Genomic DNA, 25,185 nt, shown 5'->3' with positions numbered 1-25,185 from the left:
GGATCTAGACTTAAAAATATATACATAATATATGATATACTGTATTACCTAAATATGAATTTATTAAATAACAGTGATTATATATTATATGTGATATAATATCCATATATATGTATACACACATCTGAGTATTTTTCATTTTTAATAAGTTTTATTGGCATATAGTTGATTTACAATGTTGTGTTAGTTTCTGTTTGTATAGCAAAGTTAATCAGTTATACACATAGCCACACTCTTTTAGATTCTTTTCCTGTATAGGTCATTACAGAGTACTGAGCTGAGTTCCCTGGCACCACTGATTCTTATTCATCTTTTATTCAAAACCATCTTTCCAGTTCTCCAATCTCTTTACTACACATAAGCAACGGTCCAGTTCTACAGGTATGTATACCTTTTTTTTCCTACCATGACACATGGCTTGTGGGATCTTAGTTCCCCAACCAGGGATTAAACCCAGGATGGTGGCAGTTAAAGCACGATGTCCTAATCACTGGACCACCAGTGAATTCTTGAGTCCCATAGATTCTGCTTGCACAATACCTCTGTGTTTTCATTTCAGTTCCCTCTGCCATCCAGTTCAGACTCTCATTACCTTTCAATCAGACTTATCTTAACAAACATTTCTGACTCCCTACCGCTAAGCTCTCCTAACTCCCAAAGTGTCTAGATATTGTTTCCAGATTAATGTTTTGATTTTGATATATTCTTCCGAAACACTTTGAATAACTTCTTACACTATTTTGTCCAACTTTAAACTTCATATAATTCAAAGCGGTTCAAAAAGTAATCCCAACTTACCTTTCTACCCTTATTTTGCCCTTCTACATACAGAATTTATCTGAGCAAAGCAAAAGGAACTCCTCAGCATTTCCTGGACATAACTCATTTCCTCTCTCCAAGCTACCTATGATTTATTCCTGATATTCAAATGCCTGCATCTTGACCTAGACATCTCAAATGAAATCTCTTTCAGAAGTTTTTTCTTGATCCCTGCCAACAGAGGAAGTCTTGCCATTTTTGACTCTCCTAGAGATCTGGGTATTTTTTAATTACATGACAATAGAAACTATCTAAAAGGAACTAGTGAATACTTACTATTGGTGCCAGACTTGTTTACATCAAAACATCACACACTTTGACCATTAAGTTTAACTGCTCACTCAAATCAACAACAAAGGATGACGATAACTTTCAAAGAAGAAAAGAAGACAAAAGTTTGGAACTCTCGAGACAGCAAAAATTTATCCTTGGAATGGAAAGCAGGAATTAAGGAAAATCTTCTCTCCTCCCAACACAAAAGTAGAAATACTAGATAAAATATAATAAATACACTTTCAAATGGCAAACACATGGGAAAAAAACTCACAGAAACCCTTAAGGGGCCAAAAATGAAAAATAAACAGAGAATAAGAAAAACCTCCATAAAAACCTTAAAACTGAATGCATCAAAATAGACTCAAAATACAGAAAGCAAAAATAGACATATCTATAAGAATAACTTAAGAAATTCATCAGAATAATACTTTAAAACTTCTATTATTAATAGATCAAACTGACAAAAATGTGACTCAAGTATTTGAAAAACATAATCAAGAATTGGAGAATACAAATTCTTCTCAATATAGAACATTTATTGAAACTAATAATAGAACATTTATTGAAACTAATCATACACTGAGCCATTAAGCAAATCTTATAAATTTCAAAAATAAAAGTGAAATGCAAAAGCTATTTTCAGAAACATTAAAAATAAACTTCCAAATAACACAGATGCTAAAGAAGAAATAATAAAAAGTAAAAATTACTTGAAAATGAATATTAGTGAAAAGAAAACATATCCAAACTTCTAAATGTAGCCAAAGAAGCTACATGGAGAGAAGGTTAAAAATCAACTAAGCCAAAAACAAAGTTATTTATTAGTCTATTTGAAAGACTAATAAAATTAACAAACTTCTGGCAATAATGCTCATGAAAACAAGAGAAAAAAACTAATGATCAATATCAGTGGTATAAAGAGGACATCTGTGTAGAAAATAATACCAGGTAGTCACTAACAGAGCTTTTGCTTATTCTTTAACAGCAACCTGAATTAAATGCAGGTGGCCCTCTGTATCCACGGATTCAACCAACCATGGATGAGGAAAAAAAAAATTTAATTCCAGAAACTTCCAAAAAGCAAAACTTGAATTTACCAGGTGCTGACAACTACCTATATAGCATTTACACTGTATTAGGCATTTTAAGTAATCTACAGACAATTCAAACTACACAGGAGGGTGTATGTAGGTTATATGTAAATACTATGCCATTTTATACAAGGGACTTGGTCATCTGCAGATTTTGGTATCCAGGAGGTCCTCAGAACCAATCCTCCAAGGATATCTAGGAACAACTGTATACCATATCCTTCAGACAAGGCGGATGGCTGGTAAACAAAGAAGACAGGGAGTAGGTTTTTTTAAAAAGCAGAATCTTCGCTTTTAACAATGCCGTAAGGATGAACATGTGACTTATCTTTAGATCTCTTCTGTGAGCTTTGACTTTTTTTAAACCATTCAGTTGAATTCATCTATTTTAAGTGTGTCACAATGAAAGGAAAAATGGCAACTAGCTAGAGGTTAAATAATTAAGAGGATATAGAGGAAACTGACAACTGTAGAAAAGAGTATATAAATCAACAACCTAAATAGACTGATAAGCATTAAGCGAGTAAATTAGCCATTAAACTGCATTTGCATATGCACACTGTCTTGTCCCTGCCCCACCTGACCTAGAGTTTTTACTGGCAAATTCTCCCTAACAGATTTTTTCAAGATTATGGGAAATTCTTACAAAGAACAATAAAAGATAAAACACCTTCATTTATTTAACGAGGTGTATATAAACTTGATAACAACAAAAAAAAGTACCAAGTACCAAACAGAAAAATGATAAATTTTGCCCATAAACTCAGAATCAAAACTTACCATTCGGGCCTCCCTGGTGGCTCAGTGGTAAAGAATCTGCCTGCCAATGCAGGAGACACAGGTTCAATCCCTGGTCTGCGAAGATTCCACATGCCGCAGAGCAACTAAGCCTGTGTGCCACAACTACTGAGCTTATGCTCCAGAGGCCAGGAGCCACAGCTACTGAGCCCATGTGCCACAGCTACTGAAGCCTGCACCCTGGAGCCCAACACGAGAAGCCACTGCAACGAGAAGCCCATGCACCACAACCAAGTAATAGCTCCTGCTTGCCACACCTGGAGAAAAGCCTGCACAGCAACCGAGAATCAGCAGAGCCAAAAAGAAAAAAAAAACCCTAAATCTTATGAAGCATATTAAAATAATACACGAGGTCCAACTTAGATTGTTCCCAAGGATATATGGATGAATAACCATTAGAAAAACTACTGATGCAATTATTCACATTAAAAAATTAAAGACTACTGGTTCCAGAAAAGACAAAGTAGATGCTCTCTCCTGCTAAATACAACCCTAAACGCTGTATAGAAAACAAAGCGTAGAAGCTTCTGAAGGTGGAGAATTTAAAAAAAGGACCTTGGAACTCAAGAAACGACACAGCAGTTAAGTTCCTTTGTAACCTGAAAAACAGACTTGCTTTCTCCTCTTGAATTTTCTCAATTACATTTGATGGTGGAAAGAAAAATTGTAACCCTGTCTAATGTGGTTCTAAATGTATGTACAGGAAATAGCTAAAATAATTTATAAATAGGGAAGAGTAATGTTCATGAAGAAACGTAAAATTTTTAAGTTTCAGATTGGAAAATGATGATACCAACAGACCGTGACAAGTTATGTATATAAATACCTAGAGCAATCACTACTATATATACACACACACACACACAGAGATACACTCAAAAACACTATCAATAAGTAAAGATGGAATTCTAAAAAGTTTTGAAACAATTCACAGGAAATAGGAAAAAGACAAAGAAACCAAAAGCAGAGGAAACAAACAGAAAACTAAAAAATAAAAGGAAACTTTCTTGAGTCTATGTTTACATCCTTTGCCAAATTTCAGAAATTTTCAGTCATTATTTCTTTGAGTACATTTTCAGTTTGATCCTCTTTCTCTCCTTCAAGGACTCTGATGGCAAGAATTTTAGACCTTTTGTTATGATCCCACAGGTCCCTGAGGCTTTCTGTTTAAGTCTCTTCTAATTTTAGATTATTTTGAGTCTCTTTTATTCAATTAGGAAGTTTTGATTGCTTTGTCTTCCAGTTCACTGATTCTTTCCTCTTCCCCCTCCACTTTCCTATTGAGCCTAACCTTAGAACTTTTCATTTTGGTTTTGTACTTTTCTGTATCAAAATTTCCACTTGTTTCTTCTTTTTATCTTCTGTTTCTTTGCAGTGTTTTTCTATTTTTTCACTTGTTTCAAGAATGTTTGTAATTGCTCAGTGAAGCATTTTTATCATAACTGATTTGTGATCTGTATCAGTAATTCTAACACCTTTTACCATCTAAGTGTTGACATCTATTGCCTTTTGTTACACATCTTCCTGGTTCTTGGTACGAAAAGCCATCTTCAAATGAAACCTGGATATGTTCAGACTGCGTTATGAGACTATGGATCTTATTTAAACTTCTGTTTTAACTGGCTTTCGGTGACACTGCTCCAGCAGGGGAAGGTCATGGGGTGGAAGTCACCACACTTCATTACTGACACGTAGACGGAGAGGTCCAAGCTTCCTGGGGACCTTCACTGACATTTCAGGGAGGAGTCCTCATTACCCTTGGGTGGAGATGGGAGTATAGGCTGGCTGACAATGCACTGGGAGCAGCCTCATCACTGCTGAGTGATGGTCAAAGACATAACTCTCTAATACACCTCATCGCTGCTGGGTGGGGATCAAAATCCAGGCTCTCTATAAACACAGTATGGGAACAGGTGAGAAGACAAGGCTCACAACCAGCAAAGAGGGAAGAACTGCCAGCTCTCTGCTTGGTTTTCTCTGATACCACACTGTGGTGCTGCTGAGATACTCTGTTCTCATGAGGATGGAATTCTAAGTTCTCCATTCAGCCTCTTCAGGTCTGGATTGGGGTAATGCCAGTTTTTCTGTAGTATTTGGCTAAAATGGAGTAGACTTCATCTATCTCTAGAATGAATGATAAGGGGGACTTTCCTGGTGGTCCATGGGCTAAGACTCCCAATGCAGGGAAGCCAGGGTCCACCCCTGGTCAAGGAACTAGGTATCACATGCTGCAACTCAGAGTTTCCATGCCACAACTAAAATCCCACATGCCACAACTGAAAGATCTCACAAAAGGCAAATGGCTTCCCTGGTGACTCAGACGGTAAAGAATCTGCCTGCAATGCCAGAGACCTGGGTTCAATCCCTGGGTAGGGAAGATCCCCTAGAGGACGGCATGGCAACCCACTCCAATATTCTTGCCTGGAGAATCCCACGGACAGAGGACCCTGGCGGGTCACAAAGAGTCAGGCATGACTAAGCAACTAACACTTTCACACTTCCATATGGCAGCTAAGACCTGGTACAGCCAAATAAATAATTTTTTTTTAATAAATGAAGAGGATGGTTAGGAAAATAATACTTTCTTGACCTAGAGTTAGGCAACTGATTTAGAGAATCTAAAACATAAGACAAGCAACAGTTAAGCTTTTAGAAGCTTTGGGATTTTGCTTGGCCTTTACTTAAACATAAACAAAAGTGTGATGTGGGAATAGGAAAGTCACTGTAATCTCAAACCCCAACCAACACAGAAGTTAGCCTATCTGAAGCACTTTACTCAGCTCTGAGTACCAGATTTTAAGATCCAGTAAACCACTGATAAACCCGAAGAATGAGACTACAGTGGTTCCAGAAGACTGAAAGAACTAGAGATACTTCACCTGAAGAAAGAAAAGGGGAACTAAGGAAAAAGGATTATGTAATAGCCACTTTTAATATGTATTAGGCTCACAATTTTAAAAAGAGGCAGAAAAGCACGGTCACCTAAGTTGACTTCTTATATTATATATCAGAATTTTCTAACAATCTGAACTGCCTAAAAAATAATGGCCTGCTGTACCATCCTTTGTTCCTTGATATCAGAAGTATTCAAATGAAGACCGTACGTCCACCAGCTGGAAATATTGCTTGGTGGATTGCTTCAGTAGGAGACAGACTAGTGATTTTAAAGCTATGATTAATGGTGCTGCCTGAAGTGGTACTGTGGAGGCGGGGTGTGATTGCTGCTGAGCTGGAAAACTGCCTGATATTCCCACCCAGCTTCAACAAGACCTTCCACTTACATATCCAGCATCTGCAGTGGCTTTTATTGGGGGAGGTGGAAGTTAGCTGGAGAAAAGGATTATGCTTTAGAGCAAAAGTTAAAAAATGACTGAAGACATGAACTAAGGCCTCTTTGAACTTTCCATTCTGTGATCAATTCTTAGTTCTCAGCTATATTCCAGAAAAGTAAGATCATCACCTTATTACAGCATTACTGCAGACAACATTAATATAGTAATTTTAAAAGTCTTGTTTTTTTTAATAATGGGGCTGTTAGAATGAGTGAAGCTCTCTTTTCTACCTGTGTTAGTAGAGCCTATAGTGGGCCTGGAGTGAGTTTTTGTTTTTCCTCTGAAAAAGACTGATAAATTAAATGCCTTTTTATTAAAATAATAAAAAGTAGCTTTAGACAAGTAAGCCTTGTAAACCCAGGAAATTATACATTTTAAACTTGTACTTCTATCAAGGAAAGAATAGAAAAAATTAGTTGTCACATTAACTAAATTCTAAGTGAACACACTATATTATCAAAATAATTATATAACTTTTGCAAAAATTAAAGGCAATTTGTTACATATCAGAATAGCAAAAAATGGGCAATACTATATGAATCTTTCTAGACACCTGAATCTTTAATAAACTACCTCATCATGAAAGTTACAGATCATTTCATGATTCATATCCATACTAACAACAGTGACCACCATAGTTGATCCACAGGAACATTTTTAAAAGCATGTTTTGAATTATTAATCTTACCAAGCTTAAAACATTCACAGATTTCAGAATCATCATTCTTACTGTCATTCTAGTGGAAGTCTTATCCATAAAATAACTAGAGATTGTGTTCTCAACACAGCAGTCCACTGGCTTCTATAGAAATAACATTTATGGTGAAAAAGTCAGTCTAAGGTCTACGACGTGTGTTTTGCTGAGGCATGATTCAGAAGATGGCAGGGAGATGTGCCACTTATATGGTAGTGAGTCTACCCCGTCACTCAGCATGGCAAGATCAACGTGGTTTGTTTTCTTTGTAGTTTATGTATTTTGTGAACAAATTACATGCTAAATGGTATACCAAATCAAGGGAATTGAGGTCTTACGATAAAACCTTTGTGGAACATTAAGATACTTCAAACACCACTGTACTTCATATGTTTTAAAATATTATTTGTAAATTGACATAAAATTTTAAAAATGATAACAACACAATATAGTAACTATGAAAATATTTCAAAATGTTTTCAGACACTTTGTTTTCATAAAAACTTATTTTCTCATAAAGGGTAACATGGAAAATTTAGAAAATATTGAATATCAAAACTAAGAAAAATAAATAACCCTTTAAATATACAGAACAATGAACTTTAACAGAAAAGCACCAGTGATTTTTACAGATCCCTTTTTAAGATGCAAAAGGCTGAATGAATTCAGATTTTGTTACCCATTTAAAATTTAATTAAATTCAACTGTTTATTATAAGCCTACAGGACTGATCAACTGATTTAAACAATTATAGTAAAACTTGATGCTTTCAGCAATAAAAAGCAAAAAACAGAATTAACTTTCAGATTAAATTTGAGATGCTCATAAATTATATCACCAAAACATTACTTATTTGAAATTATTATACCATTAAGATCGTAAAGATAATAAACACTTAAATGAAAACATCTAATGATCAAATTTCCTTTAGTGAAACTTGTCAACTGAATTAATGTGATAAAGTTATCATTTATTACTACTAAAATTTATATACTACATACTATTTCTTGATGTTATCAGCTATATTTTACAGATGTATATTTTTAATTTAAAAGTATCATATGTCTGAAGGAACAGTTTTCATTTTTTCTCTTAAATTTTAAGAGATTTGACAAACCATTAGCCAGACTCATCAAGAAACAAAGGGAGAAAAATCAAATCAATAAAATTAGAAATGAAAATGGAGAGATCACAACAGACAACACAGAAATACAAAGGATCATAAGAGACTACTATCAGCAATTATATGACAATAAAATGGAAAACTTGGAAGAAATGGACAAATTCTTAGAAAAGTACAACTTTTCAAAACTGAACCAGGAAGAAATAGAAAATCTTAACAGACCCATCACAAGCACAGAAATTGAAACTGTAATCAGAAATCTTTCAGCAAACAAAACCCCAGGACCAGACGGCTTCACAGCTGAATTCTACCAAAAATTTCGAGAAGAGCTAACACCTATCCTACTCAAACTCTTCCAGAAAATTGCAGAGGAAGGGAAACTTCCAAACTCATTCTATGAGGCCACCATCACCCTAATACCAAAACCTGACAAAGATGACACAAAAAAAGAAAATTACAGGCCAATATCACTGATGAACACAGATGCAAAAATCCTTAACAAAATTCTAGCAATCAGAATCCAACAACACTTTAAAAAGATCATACACCATGACCAAGTGGGCTTTATCCCAGGGATGCAAGGATTCTTCAACATTCGCAAATCAATCAATGTAATTCACCACATTAACAAATTGAAAATAAAAGCCATATGATTATCTCAATAGATGCAGAGAAAGCCTTTGACAAAATTCAACATCCATTTATGATAAAAACTCTCCAGAAACCAGGAATAGAAGGAACATACCTCAACATAATAAAAGCCATATATAACAAACCCACAGAAAACATTATCCTCAATGGTGAAAAATTGAAAGCATTTCCCCTAAAGTCAGGAACAAGACAAGGGTGCCCACTCTCACCACTAATATTCAACACAGTTTTGGAAGTTTTGGCCACAGCATTCAGAGCAGAAAAAGAAATAAAAGGAATCCAAATTGGAAAAGAAGTAAAACTCTCACTGTTTGCAGATGACATGATCCTCTACATAGAAAACCCTAAAGACTCCACCAGAAAATTACTAGAGCTAATCAATGAATATAGTAAAGTTGCAGGATATAAAATCAACACACAGAAATCCCTTGCATTCCTATACACTAACAATGAGAAAACAGAAAGTGAAATTAAGGAAACAATTCCATTCACCATTGCAACGAAAAGAATAAAATACTTAGGAATATATCTACCTAAAGAAACTAAAGACCTATATATAGAAAACTAGAAAACACTGGTGAAAGAAATCAAAGAGGACACTAATAGATGGAGAAATATACCATGTTCATGGATCAGAAGAATCAATATAGTGAAAATGAGTATACTACCCAAAGCAATCTACAGATTCAATGCCATCCCTATCAAGCTACCAGCAGTACTTTTCACAGAGCTAGAACAAATAATTTCACAATTTGTATGGAAATACAAAAAACCTCGAATAGCCAAAGCAATCTTGAGAAAGAAGAATGGAACTGGAGGAATCAACCTGTCTGACTTCAGGCTCTACTACAAAGCCACAGTCATCAAGACAGTATGGTACTGACACAAAGACAGAAATATAGATCAATGGAACAAAACAGAAAGCCCAGAGATAAATCCACACACCTATGGACATCTTATCTTTGACAAATGAGGCAAGAATATACAATGGAGAAAAGACAATTTCTTTAACAAGTGGTGCTGGGAAAACTGGTCAACCACTTGTAAAAGAATGAAACTAGAACACTTTCTAACACCATACACAAAAATAAACTCAAAATGGATTAAAGATCTAAACATAAGACCAGAAACTATAAAATTCCCAGAGGAGAACATAGGCAACACACTCTCCAACATAAATCACAGCAGGATCCTCTATGTCCCAGCTCCCAGAATACTGGAAATAAAAGCAAAAATAAACAAATGGGACCTAATTAAACTTAAAAGCTTCTGCACAACAAAGGAAACTATAAGCAAAGTGAAAAGACAGCCTTAGGAATGGGAGAAAATAATAGCAAATGAAGCAACTGACAAACAACTAATCTCAAAAATATACAAGCAACTTATGCAGCTCAATTCCAGAAAAATAAATGACCTAATCAAAAAAATGGGCCAAAGAACTAAATAAACATTTCTCCAAAGAAGACATACACATGGCTAACAAACACATGAAAAGATGCTCAACATCACTCATTATCAGAGAAATGCAAATCAAGACCACAATGAGATACCATTTCAGACCAGTCAGAATGGCTGCGATCCAAAAGTCTACAAGCAATAAATGCTGGAGAGGGTGTGGAGAAAAGGGAACCCTCTTACACTGTTGGTGGGAATGCAAACTGGTACAGCCACTATGGAGAACAGTGTGGCGATTCCTTAAAAAACTGCAAATAGAACTGCCTTATGACCCAGCAATCCCACTGCTGGGCATACACACTGAGGAAACCAGAACTGAAAGAGACACATGTACCCCAATGTTCACCACAGCACTGTTTATAATAGCCAGGACATGGAAACAACCTCGATGTCCATCAGCAGATGAATGGATAAGAAAGCTGTGGTACATATACACAATGGAGTATTACTCAGCTATTAAAAAGAATACATTTGAATCAGTTCTAGTGAGGTGGATGAAACTGAAGCCGATTATACAGAGTGAAGTAAGCCAGCAGGATAAACACCAATACAGTATACTAACACATATATATGGAATTTAGAAAGATGGTAATGATAACCCTGTATGCGAGACAGCAAAAGAGACTCAGATGTATAGAACAGACTTTTGGAATCTGTGGGAGAGGGAGAGCGTGGGATGATTTGGGAGAACGGCATTGAAACATGTATACTATCATGTAAGAAACAAATCACCAGTCTATGTTTGATACAGGATACAGGATGCTTGGGGCTGGTGCACTGGGATGACCCAGAGAGATGATATGGGGAGAGAGGTGGGAGGGGGGTTCAGGATTGGGAACTCATGTACACCTGTGGTAGATTCATATCAATGTATGGCAAAACCAATACAGTATTGTAAAGTAAAATAAAAAAATTTTTTTTAATTTAAGAGATTTATATATATATATATTTCTGACATAAATACACTTATGGATTTTTTTAAGTCCAGCATGTCTTTTATATAGCTCTTTTTTAATCTATTTACTGCTAAAAAATTTCCAAAGATTCTGAATTTAATGCAGAAAAGATTAAGCAAACAATGCCTGGTGCTCCTCTGTAAACTGATTAAAATACCAACTAGTAATCTTCGAGGATGAATTACCTTTTAATATAAGCTTTTATTTTAATTATATATAGAAAGTGAATCTGCTTCTTGTATGTGGCAATTAATATTCAACATTTTTAATGCATCCTGGAAATGGGTATAAATTCAAGAACAGATTCTTTACCAGGGACATAGCCAAAAGATTAGGTGTTCTAAAATCAGTTTTTTGTTTCTCAAGATGCTGCAGTCTAAATCACACTAAACAGTATAATTTCTAAAATCTCAAGCTTGTTAACAACAGAACTGTTGGAAGAGTAAATGATACATTAGCATGATTACCTTTCAGTCGGTGACTTAGAATCTGTTCCAAAATGGCTGCAAAGTTGTTAAATTCAGGAGAAGAATCATCAATTGTCTCAAAGCAGGACCGATCAATTAGGGTCTTCACAGAAAATCTATGGAAAAAAAAATTATTATTGCTTTTAAGTAAACGTTATTCATTCACCAAGTAGAAAAAATGGGAGGAAAGCAATCTAGAGAAATATTACAGAAATGTTTTAAAAGATTATATGCTCTGAAAACTCCATTTACCCAAATTCACTCTGAACACAGAAAATTTACAGAAATATCAGCCTTTTTGACTTATATATTTACTATCTGTTGACTGCATTAAGACTTAGAAACTTAGTCCACTGTCCTCAGATCCATTAAAATCAGAATAAACAAAATGACCTAAATTATTAAGTTCAGAGCCATAATACAACTTATAAGAGTTTAAGCATCAAATCAAAATGCTCTTAAGAGTTTTGGAGAACAAAATTGATTAAGATAGGATTTGAGTGTTCATGAAGTATGAAGTGAATTTGCTCAGTCGTGTCCGACTCTTTGCGACCCCATGGACTGTAGCCCACCAGGCTCCTCCCTCCATGGGATTCTCCAGGAAAGAGTACTGGATTGGGTTGCCATTTCCTTCTCCAGGGGATCTTCCCAACCCAGGGATCAAACCCGGGTCTCCTGCATTCCAGGCAGACGCTTTAACCTCTGAGCCACCAGGGAAGCCCTTCATGAAGTATAGATCCCAAGTTTTTATGAACTACAACAGGAAAACTTATAACTCTCTAAAGTACACTATATTTTTCCTTCTCTTCAGAATGTCCTTTGTCTCTGACTGCCAAATACCAATGCATTTCCCAAGACTCAGCTTAAATGCCAAGTTCTCAATGAAGAATTATCCTGTACATATTCCTAAGCTCAAAGTAGCATCTTGTTTGTATCTCCTTTAAGAGATGTTTACAACTTATCTTACTGCTATTACTTGTGTTGTCTATTTCTATCTTATTAGAATACAAATTCCTTTAGGGCAGAAGCATATCTTTTGTGTGTTTATATCTTCCTTAGCACATAGGACAATGACTTGAAAGATATACTCTGTAAGTACCTGTTGTTATATTTGTAACACCTATTTTGAGGGAATGGCAAAAAAGGCCAATGTCACAGTAAGACAAAAAAGAAAGTTCTTGATTTCTAACATGTATACCTTCCTGGAACCAAAATCAAAATCAGGATCTGGAGCAGTTCTGTTGTCCCTAGCACTTCGCTCACGCTATCCCTGTATCATTGGGAAAGACCCCGATGCTGGGAAAGGCTAAAGGCAGGAGGAGAAGGGGACGACAGGGAACGAGATGGTTGGATGGCATCACCAACTCGAAGGACATGAGTTTGAGCAAGCTCTGGGAGATGGCAAAGAACAGGGAAGCTGGCATCCTGCAGTCCATGGGGTCGCAAAGAGTAGGATACTAATAAGCAACTGAACTGAACTGATCCCTTAATAAGCATACTATCCCTTTACAGTCACACCCTATGAAGGGTGAATGTCTAAGTAAAGACAAGCAGTAGCGTAGGAAAAGGAGTAATGATGAGAACTGTTAAATAATTAGAAAGGTAAACTATGGACATCCCAGGTGGCGCAAGTGGTAAAGAACCTGCCTGCCAATGCAGGAGACATAAGAGGTGCAGGTTTGACCCCTGGGTCCCGAAGAGCCCCTGGACGAGGGCACGGCAACCCACTCCAGTATTCTTGCCTGCAGAATACCATGGACAGAGGAGCCTGGCAGGCTACAGTCCATAGGCTTGCAGAGTCAGACACAACTGAAGCAACTGAGCACACACACACACGGGAGATAAAGGAGTACAAATTGTTCCTTAGTTTTTAGGCTTACTGGCAATGCTCATTCAACCAGGACAAAAAATACAACACGTAAGTATAAAGGAAAATATAAAGATATCTGTTTATATGAGTTAAATACAGGCAGTCCTCCCTTTGCACATGAAAATGACTGTGCAAACTGAAATCATGCAGTGTGATCACAATAATTAATAGAATTACAGTTATTCTCTGCCCTTCACAAATTTTTGTCAAAACATTAAAAACTCTCTGCTAGCTATAATGCACAGGGAAATGGAAGAAATAAGTCAAACATTATTTAGTACACTGTAATTTAAAACATGAGCAATACTGAGAATTAAAGTGTCTTCTTTGTAAAAAAACAAACGAACAAACTTATCTAGAATAGTTTGAAAAGTGTTTACTTTCTTCTCATTGTATAACTTGAAATATTAGTGAGTGTGAAGAAAGCTGAGCACCGAAGAACTGATGCTTTTGAACTGTGGTGTTGGAGAAGACTCTTGAGAGTCCCTTGGACTACAAGGAGATCCAACCAGTCTATCCTAAAGGAGATCAGTCCTGGGTGTTCATTGGAAGAACTGATGCTGAAGCTGAAACTCCAATACTTTGGCCACCTGATGCGAAGAGCTGACTCATTGGAAAAGACCCTGATGCTGGGAGGGATTGGGGGCAGGAGGGGAAGGAGACGACAGAGGATGAGATGGCTGGATGGCATCACCGACTCGATGGACATGAGTTTGGGTAAACTCTGGGAACTGGTGGTGGACAGGGAGGCCTGGCGTGCTGCAATTCATGGGGTCGCAGTCGAACACGACTGAGTGACTGAACTGAACTGATGTTGTCTAAGCCTGGGAAAACTGTCATATGCTTTTCTAAGTTTGAATCAGTTCCAACATTTTACCCTGTGAATTTTCAAAGCGGTGAGAATCTCTGAGAGGCCCTATACTAGTATTATTACATCTTTTTGTCATAACCACGTTGTTCATTTATATCAATGTTTCCTTCAATAATTTCCTCTGGCTGATTATCTAAATTCCCTTGAATGGCAACAGTTTGGGCTTCCCTGGTGGCTCAGATGGTAAAGAATCTGCCTGCAATGCAGGAGACCGAGGTTCAATCCTTGGGTCAGGAAGATCCCCTAGAGAACGGATTGGCAACCCACTCCAGTACTTTTGCCTGGAGAATCCCATGGACAGAGGAACCTGATGGGCTATAGTCCATAGGATCACCAAGAGTTGGACACAACTGAGCAACTAACAGTATCACTTTCAATCAACATTCCAATGATCAACTGTTTCTTCTATGGTTCCATTTAATTTCCATTCAAGTTTTACTTCCAGCATTATCACTTTCTGTTTCTTTGCCCCAGTGTCATCATTGTTGGCCAATTTACTCTTAATTGTGCATTTCCACACAATGGCATGTGGGTTTACAAAAAGGAGACAAAAAAACAACATACCTGCAGGTTTTGATTTCTGTGTATGAACGAGTAACAGATGCATAGTGACCAATTCTAGACAGACTCTGAAGCAATGATGTGACTGGTCACTAACCATGATGTGCATTTGTTATTTACACAATGATCTGTGAACTAAAGAGCTACCAGCAAAATTTTATTTTATGCAACTACTCACAATTAATATAGAAGTCAAAGTGTTAGCCACTTAATCATGTCTGACTCTTTATGACCCCATGGACTGTAACCCGCCAGGCTCCTTTTCCATGGGATTTCCCAAGCAATAACACTGGAGTGGGTATCCATTCCCTTCTGCAGGGGATCTTCCCAACCCATGGATTGAATCCAGGTCTCCTGCATTGCAGGCAGGCTTCTCTTGTGCTCAGCTGGTAAAGAATCCATCTGCAATGGAATACAGGGAGACCTGGATTTGATCCCTGGATTGGGAAGATCCCCTGGAGAAGGGAACAGATACCCACTCCAGTATCCTGGCCTGGAGAATTCCACGGACTGCATAGTCCATGGAGTCGCAAAGAGTTGGACACAACTGAGTGACTTTCACTTTCACTTTCTTTCTTTACTGCCTGAGCCACCAGGGAGTTGCTGTTATAGGGATTGGTATTATTAAATTAAATTCTAGTAACCAAAATCAGTGCAAACAGGAACCATGCAAAGTGAAGACTGCCTTACAGTCTTCAAACCAAATAAATCCATTACATGTTAGCATAAATATTTTTATTAAAACTATTTTTTTCAAAACTAAAAGTGGTAACAGTATTATTTAAATCTTTGCAAATATCTTTAGTGTTGTACTTAATAACTAGACATCTCACATCTGTTTCTGCATTCAAGCTATTCTAATATCATACACCATGTAGTTTCTGGAAAACTCCACTTACTGCCGGGGTCCAGCCCCGGTGGATCCAGGGAATTCGAAGGGTGGACGGCGTTGGCATGGAAAGACTTGTTTATTTATTAATATAAGATTAGATTAAGAAACTATAGTGTAGTAGGAAGATTAAGTGGAGTAAGAGGGCTGAATAGCTTGGTTTACGCGGAAGACCAATAAAATTCCAGACAAGGAATTTCCACCATCTACGTTGGGCCACCGGCGCCCGCTTGAATATCTAAGGGTGCCTCGCCTTAAGCTCCCTTTCGCGTGGGTCTTTACAGCCAGGGCAAATAAGTAGACCTGGCGAGCCTCCGCGCCCCAGATGGAAATTCAGCCTGAAATTAAAGTAAAGAGCAGAGAGAGCGAAAGGGAGAGAAAATGAGAGAGAGAGAGACACGGGGGGGAGCCAGATTCCCCAGAAACCAGGCCGAGAGACTAGTTTGAGAAACTGGTCCGAGAAGCTGGTCCCATCCTTTATTGTTCAGAAGGCCTTTTATACTTTTGATAAAACATGGAGATCAATGGGTAACACAAAATTATGTAGCGTTCGCAACCCAGACTCTGTATATCATTTTGTATACAAAAGGTCTCAGGTGATTTCCATTATCTTCTGGCCAAGAGGCTTGTTAACACTTTTTGGCTCTTCCTTAATGAATGTTAATTTTGTTTCCCCTGAAGTGTTTTTCTTTAATCTACATCTCCTTAAAGCGCTAAAGTTACATCTCTATAGAACAAAGGTGCAGTGGGTTATAACAAAGAAGGTACACAACTCAAAGATCTAATGTTGCTAATACCAGGTCTACTACTTGTTTTTCTATATACCAACTATATCTAAAAATAAAGGATATGAAAATTTGGCAGCAAGCATTGACTCAACAAATGAAACTTTTAACCAGTCCTATTCTAAAGATTTTGACTCTTCGGAAGCCCCTACATTCCTAGGATGTTTTAGGCTTCCTGTGCCTCCTGCGGTCAGGAGGCCTCAAACAATCACATGCGCAGCTGTACAAGTCCCGAAGGCAGGCTAGAAAGCCATCAGAGGGGTTTTTTGGATTGAAACACTCTTTCAAATGCAGAAGACTAAAGCCCTAAATTGACTTTTTCCAGAAAATGTCAGAAGAGTGGAAAAGCAGAGCACAAAAGCCAGCAGATTTTTGTTGGGGTACATGCTTAGGAATTGGGCACGCCTTCCGTATGTCAGCTTCCTTCCTCATGACCTTGTCACGGGCGGGATATCTCACACTGGCTCCCGGCAACTTACACTTGTTTAAAAACAGGAACTAAAAAGCATGTAATATCCCAGACATGTTAAGAAAATGTTACTGATGTTTCAGACCTCTGAAAGGGTATGAGTTCAGGAGCACACTTGGAGAACCACTAGCCCACGATATTCTTTGCATGGAATGAAATAACAACGCAACTAGAATGGTAGTAATTACACATCCTTGAGAAACTAGTCACTCAATTTTCAGTCTTCTTTGGTTCAGACAAATAACTCTAACCAAAAAAGGCTGAGACAGATTAATATTCAGCGGAGAAGGCAATGGCAACCCACTCCAGTACTCTTGCCTGGAGAATCCCATGGACGGAGGAGCCTGGTAGGCTGCAGCCCATGGGGTCTCAAAGAGTTGGACATGGCTAAGCAACTCACTTTCACTTTTCACTTTCCTGCATTGGAGAAGGAAATGGCAACCCACTCCAGTGTTCTTGCCTGGAGAATCCCTGGGACGGCGGAGCCTGGTGGGCTGCTGTCTATGGGGTTGCACAGAGTCGGACACGACTGAAACTACTTAGCAGCAGTAGCAGCAGCAGCAGCACAGTACTATTTACAGCAACTAGAGCTCCATGGAGGAGCCACTATGTAAAAGACACAGACAAAAAACAAATAACTATGAAGTAATTGATGGAAGTTTGTCTCTTGTATCTAATAGACAAGTTAGATGGACACTACGTGTAATGCATGAGTATCAATAGAAATAAAAACAAAGTAAACCAAAATCAAATTATGGCAGGGACCTGAAATCCACTTTTGTTTACTCTGCCCTTTTCACTGACAATACACTAGAAAAGTGCCGTCAATCTTCACCAAAGTTTTAACAGTAACAAAAAAGTTTAATGTTCTTATTTCATAAGAGAAAGAAATGCTAAGTGTCCCTAAAATGAATAAACAAAAGCCATATAGTCTCTACCTCCATCTTTGACCTAAAAAGAAGGAAATTTCTGAATGTTTCTCTCTAATCTTTAATAGAACAGAATGGAATATCTAACTCTGTAATCACATTCAAGGTAGCAGTAATCTACCTCAATTTAAAAAATATATAGCATTTAAGATAGTAAGCACACAGGTGAAATGAACTGCAAATGATATTTAAAGATAACAGAGTGCTTATTTCACCAAAAAGAGCTACAACTCAATTTCCACCTGTAACAGCCTTGTAAGATTTCAGCCACTACTGTCCTCCATGAATAAAATTACCTAACAAATGTTCTTTGTAAAAGTGGTAGGAAGGAGAAGTCATGGAGAGTAACATATATATTTTTGTAGCATCAAGAGCCCTGTACAGATCAATCAATAGTCAATAAAATATGAATCTATCATGTTGTTGTAGTAGATTATCGCCTATAGAAGACATTTATATGCATGACAAAAATCTAAAATGGTGAATCTCGGAGCATCAAATTACCTGTAAGTCAATATGCAACTAAAAACTAAAACCAAAGCAAAGTGTAAACACCCTAAAGCATATCATTAGACACATTTTCTGTTATTTTCAAGCACGAAGATATTTTAAGGCTGAGAATGCATTTCAAATAATTTCTATTATAACAAGGTTAATAATGAAGAAATTACTGTTTCCCAGCATTGCTTCATCATTTATAGCCTGCTCTCCTCCTGTCAACACAAATCAAAACTTCAGAAGGCAAATTAGTTCTTTAGAGTCCATGCTTTTACTTCTAGCTAGCCAAGACTTCCCATTCAGCATTTACTTCTGTAGAATTATGTGGCTAGCTCCATTATGCCAGAATAGCGAGAATCTTTTCCTCCATAATCCAGTAACTAAGACATGTTATAAAAACCAAACCTGTAAAAAGAATTTCAGTACATCTAAAAAATATCACACAGATGCTGAGCTATTTCCTGATAATGATGACATTAATATTAGTCATCTATTTCCCAAAGAGTACTGATTTTAAAATAATGAAATGACAATTTGATGAATGCCTAAAAATACCAAATCAAGTCTAAGTAACAGCTTTCACATAAGAACTAAAAAGTAAAAAAATTTACATAAAAGGGTCTTTTAATTAAATGCTGTTTTTTGAAATGTGTCTGTCTTAAAAGATTCTCTTTCCTACCTCCAATGTTCAAAGAAAATTTTGTTAGTTCAGAAATTTAAAAAATGATTGTGACTAAAACCATCAAATTTAAGAAAGCAGGAACTACCTTTTCCCCTTTGGAAACATATCAAGAAAGATGTTTACCAAAACCACATTTTAAAAACAATCTTCACTACACCCATTTAAATGAATTCCTTCCACAGTAAACAAGGTTCTAAACTAACAGTAACAACAAATAATTAAAGGCAAAAAATGTGACAACAAAGTCAAAAATAAAAGAGCTTTTCCTGAAAAAACTAAAAACAGAGTTACTATATGATCCAGCAATCCCACCCCTGAGCATATACCCTCAGAAAACATAATTTGAAAAGATACATGCATCCTAATGTTCACAGCAGCACTATTTACAATAGCCAAGATGTGGAAGTAAGTAAATGTCCATCAACAGATGAATGGATAAAGAAAATGTGGTACATATATACAATGGAATATTACTCAGCCATAGAAAAGAATGAAATAATGCTATCCGCAGTAATATGGATGGATCTAGAGATTATCATACTCAGTGAAGTAAGCCAGACAGAAAGACAAGTATCACATGATACCATTCATACGTGAAATTTTTAAAAGAATGATACAAATGAACTTATTTGCAAAATAGAAAGAGACTCAGACATAGAAAACAAACAAGTTACTAAAGGGGAAAGATGGGGAAGTGATAAATTAAGAGTTCGGGATTAATAGATACATACTACTGTATATAAAACAGATTACCAACAGGACCTACATACAGCACAGGGAACTATACTCAATATTTTGCAATAATCTATAAGGGAAAAGAATCTGAAAAGGAATATCTACATCCATATATCTGAAACTAACAGGATATTATAAATCAACTATATTCAATAAAAAAAAAAGAATCTCGTTGCAGGTCCCCCCAAAATGACTTCATGAAACATCTCACTCTTTATTAGAAAAGAAACTATTTAAAAGTAGAAATTCATCTTTAATATTTAAAGGCCCTGTATTAGTAAGATACAAAGATGTATTCACATACACAGAGAAGAATCAAGTAGGAAAGAAATATATTTCCATCTCTTTAAAACAAGCTTATATAATCTTAACTATTTGTCAAACATGTATCAGAAAAATATCAATTTCACAAAATCAGATTTTCTTATCTGTATTTTTATATTCCTTTATATGGAATTATACCTGAAATAAACAAAGTATATAAAAGCATATAGAATCATTACATTTCAAAACCAAAAGGGGTGCAGAATAGCTATAATCATTTATGAGTGATATTTTAAAAAGTCACAGAAGTATCCGAATTGTAAGAGAATTCTTTCCACTACTATCACACCAAATTTACAGGATTCCTTATAATATATTATTATTGCAAGTAGTCTTTACCAAAGGGTGGGGTAACTATCCTTTGCCATTGCTGTATCTATTACCTATAATCTGCAAGGAGATGGCTGCCAAGAGATATGATACACTCCACCCCAAATGTAAAACAGTGACTGTGGATGATAATGGGCACCGTATCCAGGTATCTGTTCATGGGAAAGCCTACTTCTTTTATTTTATACCAGAAACCCCTCCCAAATCTTTCTCAATCAGCAATTTGCCTTATTTTCTTTTAAAGTCTTATGAGAGTTAAGAATTTCTAACAATCATGTGTTTTCCCCCTTTTATCTTTCCTAAAATTTAAATATCCTTTATAAGTAGAAGAAAACTTCTCACATACCCATTTAGCAGGAGTCTCAGACTATCATCCACAGGCAAAAACCAGCCAGGTGTCTGTTTCTATAAAGTTTTATTGAAACACAGGAGAAAAAAATTCCAACCCTCTTCTCTGAAATATACACCCTCTAACTCAAAAGTCTCTTTTGACAGAGTTTACTATTTTTTTCTTTATAAATTTTGCTTAGTGTAAAAAAAATGAGAGACAGAGAGAGAGAGGTATATTTTAAAATATTTTCCCCATGTGTACTATCAAAATTGCTTGTAAAACAGAATTGTTAATCTAAACACCTAAAACTGAGATAGCATATTAATATCTTGTATTGCTGCATAAGCAGACTGACAACAGCAGACAGCACCACATGAAAAATAACCTGAAGCACTATATTTCAACAAAAGGACAAGACAACTTTTTTTAACATCTTTAAATTTTATTGTTATTGAAGGATAACTGCTTTATAGAATCTTGTTTTCTGTCAAACCTCAACATGAATCAGCCATAGGTATACATATATACCCTCCCTGTAGAAGCTCCCTCCCACCCCTCTAGGTTGATAAAGAGCCCCTTTTTGAGCTTCCTGAGCCATACAGCAAATTCCTGTTGGCTATCTATTTTACATTTGGTAATGTAAGTTTCCATGTTACTCTTTCCATACCTCTCACCCCCTCTTCCCCTCTCCCCATGTCCATAAGTCTATTCTCTATGTCTGTTTCTCCACTGCAGCCCTGTAAATTAATTCCTCAGTACCATTTTTCTAGATTCCGTGTATATGCATTAAAATACAATATTTATCTCTTTTTGACTCACTTTACTCTCTATAATAGGTTCTAGGTTCATCCACCTCATCAGAACTGACTCAAATGCATTCCTTTTTATGGCTGAGTAATATTCCATTGTGTATATGTACCACAACTTCTGTATCCATTCATCTGTCGATGAACATCTAGGTGGCTTCCATGTTCTAGCCATTGTAAACAGTGCTGCAATGAATGGGATACATGTGTCTTTTTCAATTTTGGTTTCCTCAAGTATATGCCTAGGAGTGGGATTGCTGGGTCATATGGTGGTTTTAATCTTAGTTTTTTTAAGGAATCTCCATAGCATCTTTCAGAGTGGCTGTATCAATTTACATTCCCACCAACAGCGCAACAGTATTCCCTTTTCTCCACACTCTCTCCAGTATTTACTGTTTGTAGACTTTTTGACGATGGCCATTCTGAGCAGCATGAGGTGGTATCTCATTGTGGTTTTGATTTGTATTTCTCTAATAATGAGCGATGTTGAGCATCTTTTCATGTGTTTGTTAGCCATCTGTATGTCTTCTTTGGAGAAATGTCTGCTTAGGCCCTTTTCCCACTTTTTGATTGGGTTGTTTGCTTTTCTGGTATTGAGTTGCATGAGCTGCTTTTATATTCTAGGCTTTTGTTTTGGGGGAGATTTTTGATCACAGTTTCAATTTCAGCACTTGTAATTGGGTTGTTCATAATTTCTATTTCTTCCTGGTTCAGTCTTAGAAGACTGAACTTTTCTAAGATCTGCCCATTTCTTCCAGGTTATCCATTTTATTGCCATATGGTTGTTCATAATAGTCTCTTATAATCCTCTGTACTTCTGCACTGTCTGTTGTAACCTCTCCTTTTTCATTTCTAATTTTGTTGATTTGATTCTTCTCTTTTTCTTGATGAGTCTGGCTAAAGGTTTGTCAATTTTGTTCATCTTCTGAAAGAACCAGCTTTTAGTTTTATTAATCTTTACTATTGTTTCTTTCATTTTTCATTTATTTCTGCTCAGATCTTGATGTGTCCTTCTACTGATTTTGAGGGGTTTTTGTTCTTTTTCTGGTTGCTTTAGGTGTAAAGTTAGGTTGTCTATTTGGCGTTTCCCTTGTTTCTTGAGGTAGGATTGCATTGCTATAAATTTACCTCTTAGGACTGCTTTTGCTGCATCCCATAGGTTTTGAGTTGTCATGTTTTCATTGTCATTTGTTTCTAGAAATTTTCTGACTTCCCTTTTGATTTCTTCAGAAACCTGTTGGTTATTTAGAAACGTGTTGTTCAATCTCCTTGTGTTTGTATTTTTTCGATTTTTTCTTGCAAATGATATCCAGTCACATAGCACCGTGGTTGGAGAATATGCTTGATATGATTTTTATTTTCTTAAATTTACTGAGGTTTGATTTGTGACCCAAGATGTGGTCAATCCTGGAGAATGTTCCATGTGCATATGAGAAGAAGGGGTATTTTTCTGCATTTGGATGGAATGTCCTGAACATATCAATGAAATCCATTTCATGTAATATATCATTTAAGACTCGTGTTTCCTTATTAATTTTCTGTTTTGATGATCTGTCCATTGGTGTGAGTGGGGTGTCAAAGTCTACTATTATTGTGTTATTGTCAATTTCTCCTTTTATGTCTGTTAGTGTTTGTCTTATGTATTGAGGTGCTCCTATGTTGGATGCATAGATATTTACAATTGTTATGTCTTTCTCTTGGATTGATTCCTTGGCCAATATGTAGTGTCCTTCCTTATCTCTTGTAAACTTCTTTAGTTTAAGGTCCACTTTGTCTGATATGAGGATTGATACTCCAGTAAAAAAAAAAAAAAAAAAAACAGAACTTTCTTTTGAAAGTAAAAAATACTTTGCTTCCCATTTGCATGGAATATAGTTTTCCATCCTCTCACTTTCAGTCCATATGTGTCTTTAGGTCTGAAGTGGGTTTCTTGTAGACAGCATATATACGGGGTCTTGCTTTTCTATCCATTCAGCTAATCTGTTTCTTTTGGTTGGAGCATTTAATCTATTTACATTTAAAGTAATTATTGATATATATGTTCCTAATGCAATTTTCTCAATTGTTTGGGGTTGATTTTATAGATCTTTTTTCTTCTGTTATATTTCTTGACTATATAAGTCCCTTTAACATTTGTTGTAAAGCTGGTTTGGTGGTACTGAATTCTCTTAACTTTTGCTTGTCTGAAAAGCTTTTTATTTCTCCATCAGTTTTGAATGAGATCCTTGCCAGGTACAGTAATCTTGGTTGTTGGGTTTTCCCTTCCAGTACTTTAAATATATTCTGCCATTCCCTTCTGACCTGCAGAGTTTCTGCTGAAAAATCAGCTGTTAAGCATATGGAGTTTCCTTTGTATGTTACTTGTTGCTTCTCCCTTGCTGCTTTTAATATTCTTTGTGTTTAGTCTTTGTTCGTTTCATTAGTATGTGTACGACAAAACAATTTTTTTACAACTTGTTTAAAATTAGAAAGTATTCAAACAAAAAAAATTTCCCATCTTAAATTAATTCATTTGATTTCTTATATGAAATAATTTCCTATTAAAGTCAGCTTAATAAAGAATACTTTCACTGGACACCTGTATCACATATCACTTTGGAATTCAATTCTTCTTTGTCCAAAGACAAATGAAAATACTCAAGTAATGTATTTTAACATAAGTAAGCTATCGAGGCTTCCCAGGTGGCTCAGTGGTAAAGAATCTGCCTGCCAACACAGGAGACAGGGTTTGATCCCTGGATTGGGAAGATCCCCTGGAGAAGGCAATGGCAACTCACTCCAGTATCCTTGCCTAGGAAATTCTGTGGAGAGAGGTGCCTGGAAGGCTACAGCCCACAGGGTCACAAAAAGATTGGGACACTATTTTGCAACTAAACAATAACAATGACAAGCTATCTAGTAATCTAGATAGACAGTTCTACTACTGAAGCTATTAGATGTTTTAATTTCAATGCTTATTTTTTTCACAGTTTTTAAAGGTTATATCCACTGATAATTACCAGAAAATATTTGCTATATTCCTCATACTGTATAATATATCCCTGTAGCTTACTTTATACCTAGTATAAAATGTATTTTAAAAAAATTTTTAAAGCATGTACCTCCTAATCTCCTACCCTTACACTACCCCTCCCCCAGTCATCCCCCCACTGGTAACCACTGGTTTGCTTTCTGTATCTGTGAATCTAAAGCTATCTGATGTTTAAAACCCCCTCATTAGAGATTATTCATAAGGGTGACTTTTTTTTAAGAAGTGAGTGAGAATGGTTCTTTAGTTTACCTTCAATCTTGTTTTAGAACTATCCACTGCTACTATTCTTCACTAGTTGGACATAATAACCTCATTTGACAAACATCCCTACTATGTACTAGATGCTGGGAATAAAATAGATGCTCAATAAATTATGACTTGGACTTGAGAAATGCACATTCCAATAGAAGAC

The 25,185-nt window shown here is 36.3% G+C and overlaps 1 protein-coding gene and 1 non-coding gene across 8 annotated transcripts in view; both read right to left on the bottom strand.

Annotated features, from left to right (window-relative positions):
- Window positions 1-25,185, bottom strand: part of RUNDC3B (RUN domain containing 3B) — a 170,731-nt gene that overhangs the window by 132,534 nt on the left and 13,012 nt on the right. For all 7 annotated transcript variants that reach the window (XM_068972884.1, XM_068972885.1, XM_068972889.1 and 4 more), the window contains exon 2: window positions 11,663-11,778. In XM_068972884.1, the coding sequence (XP_068828985.1) occupies window positions 11,663-11,778 (116 nt within the window). The remainder of the gene's footprint in view (window positions 1-11,662; window positions 11,779-25,185) is intronic.
- Window positions 12,308-12,379, bottom strand: TRNAS-GGA (transfer RNA serine (anticodon GGA)). Its single transcript has one exon. It is a non-coding gene; the product is annotated as a tRNA-Ser (tRNA).

The sequence above is a fragment of the Capricornis sumatraensis genome, chromosome 5 (genome assembly GCF_032405125.1).
Source record: "Capricornis sumatraensis isolate serow.1 chromosome 5, serow.2, whole genome shotgun sequence".
NCBI lineage: Eukaryota > Metazoa > Chordata > Mammalia > Artiodactyla > Bovidae > Capricornis > Capricornis sumatraensis.
Note: the sequence above shows the minus strand (reverse complement) of the source record. Positions and strands in the feature narration are given on the sequence as shown.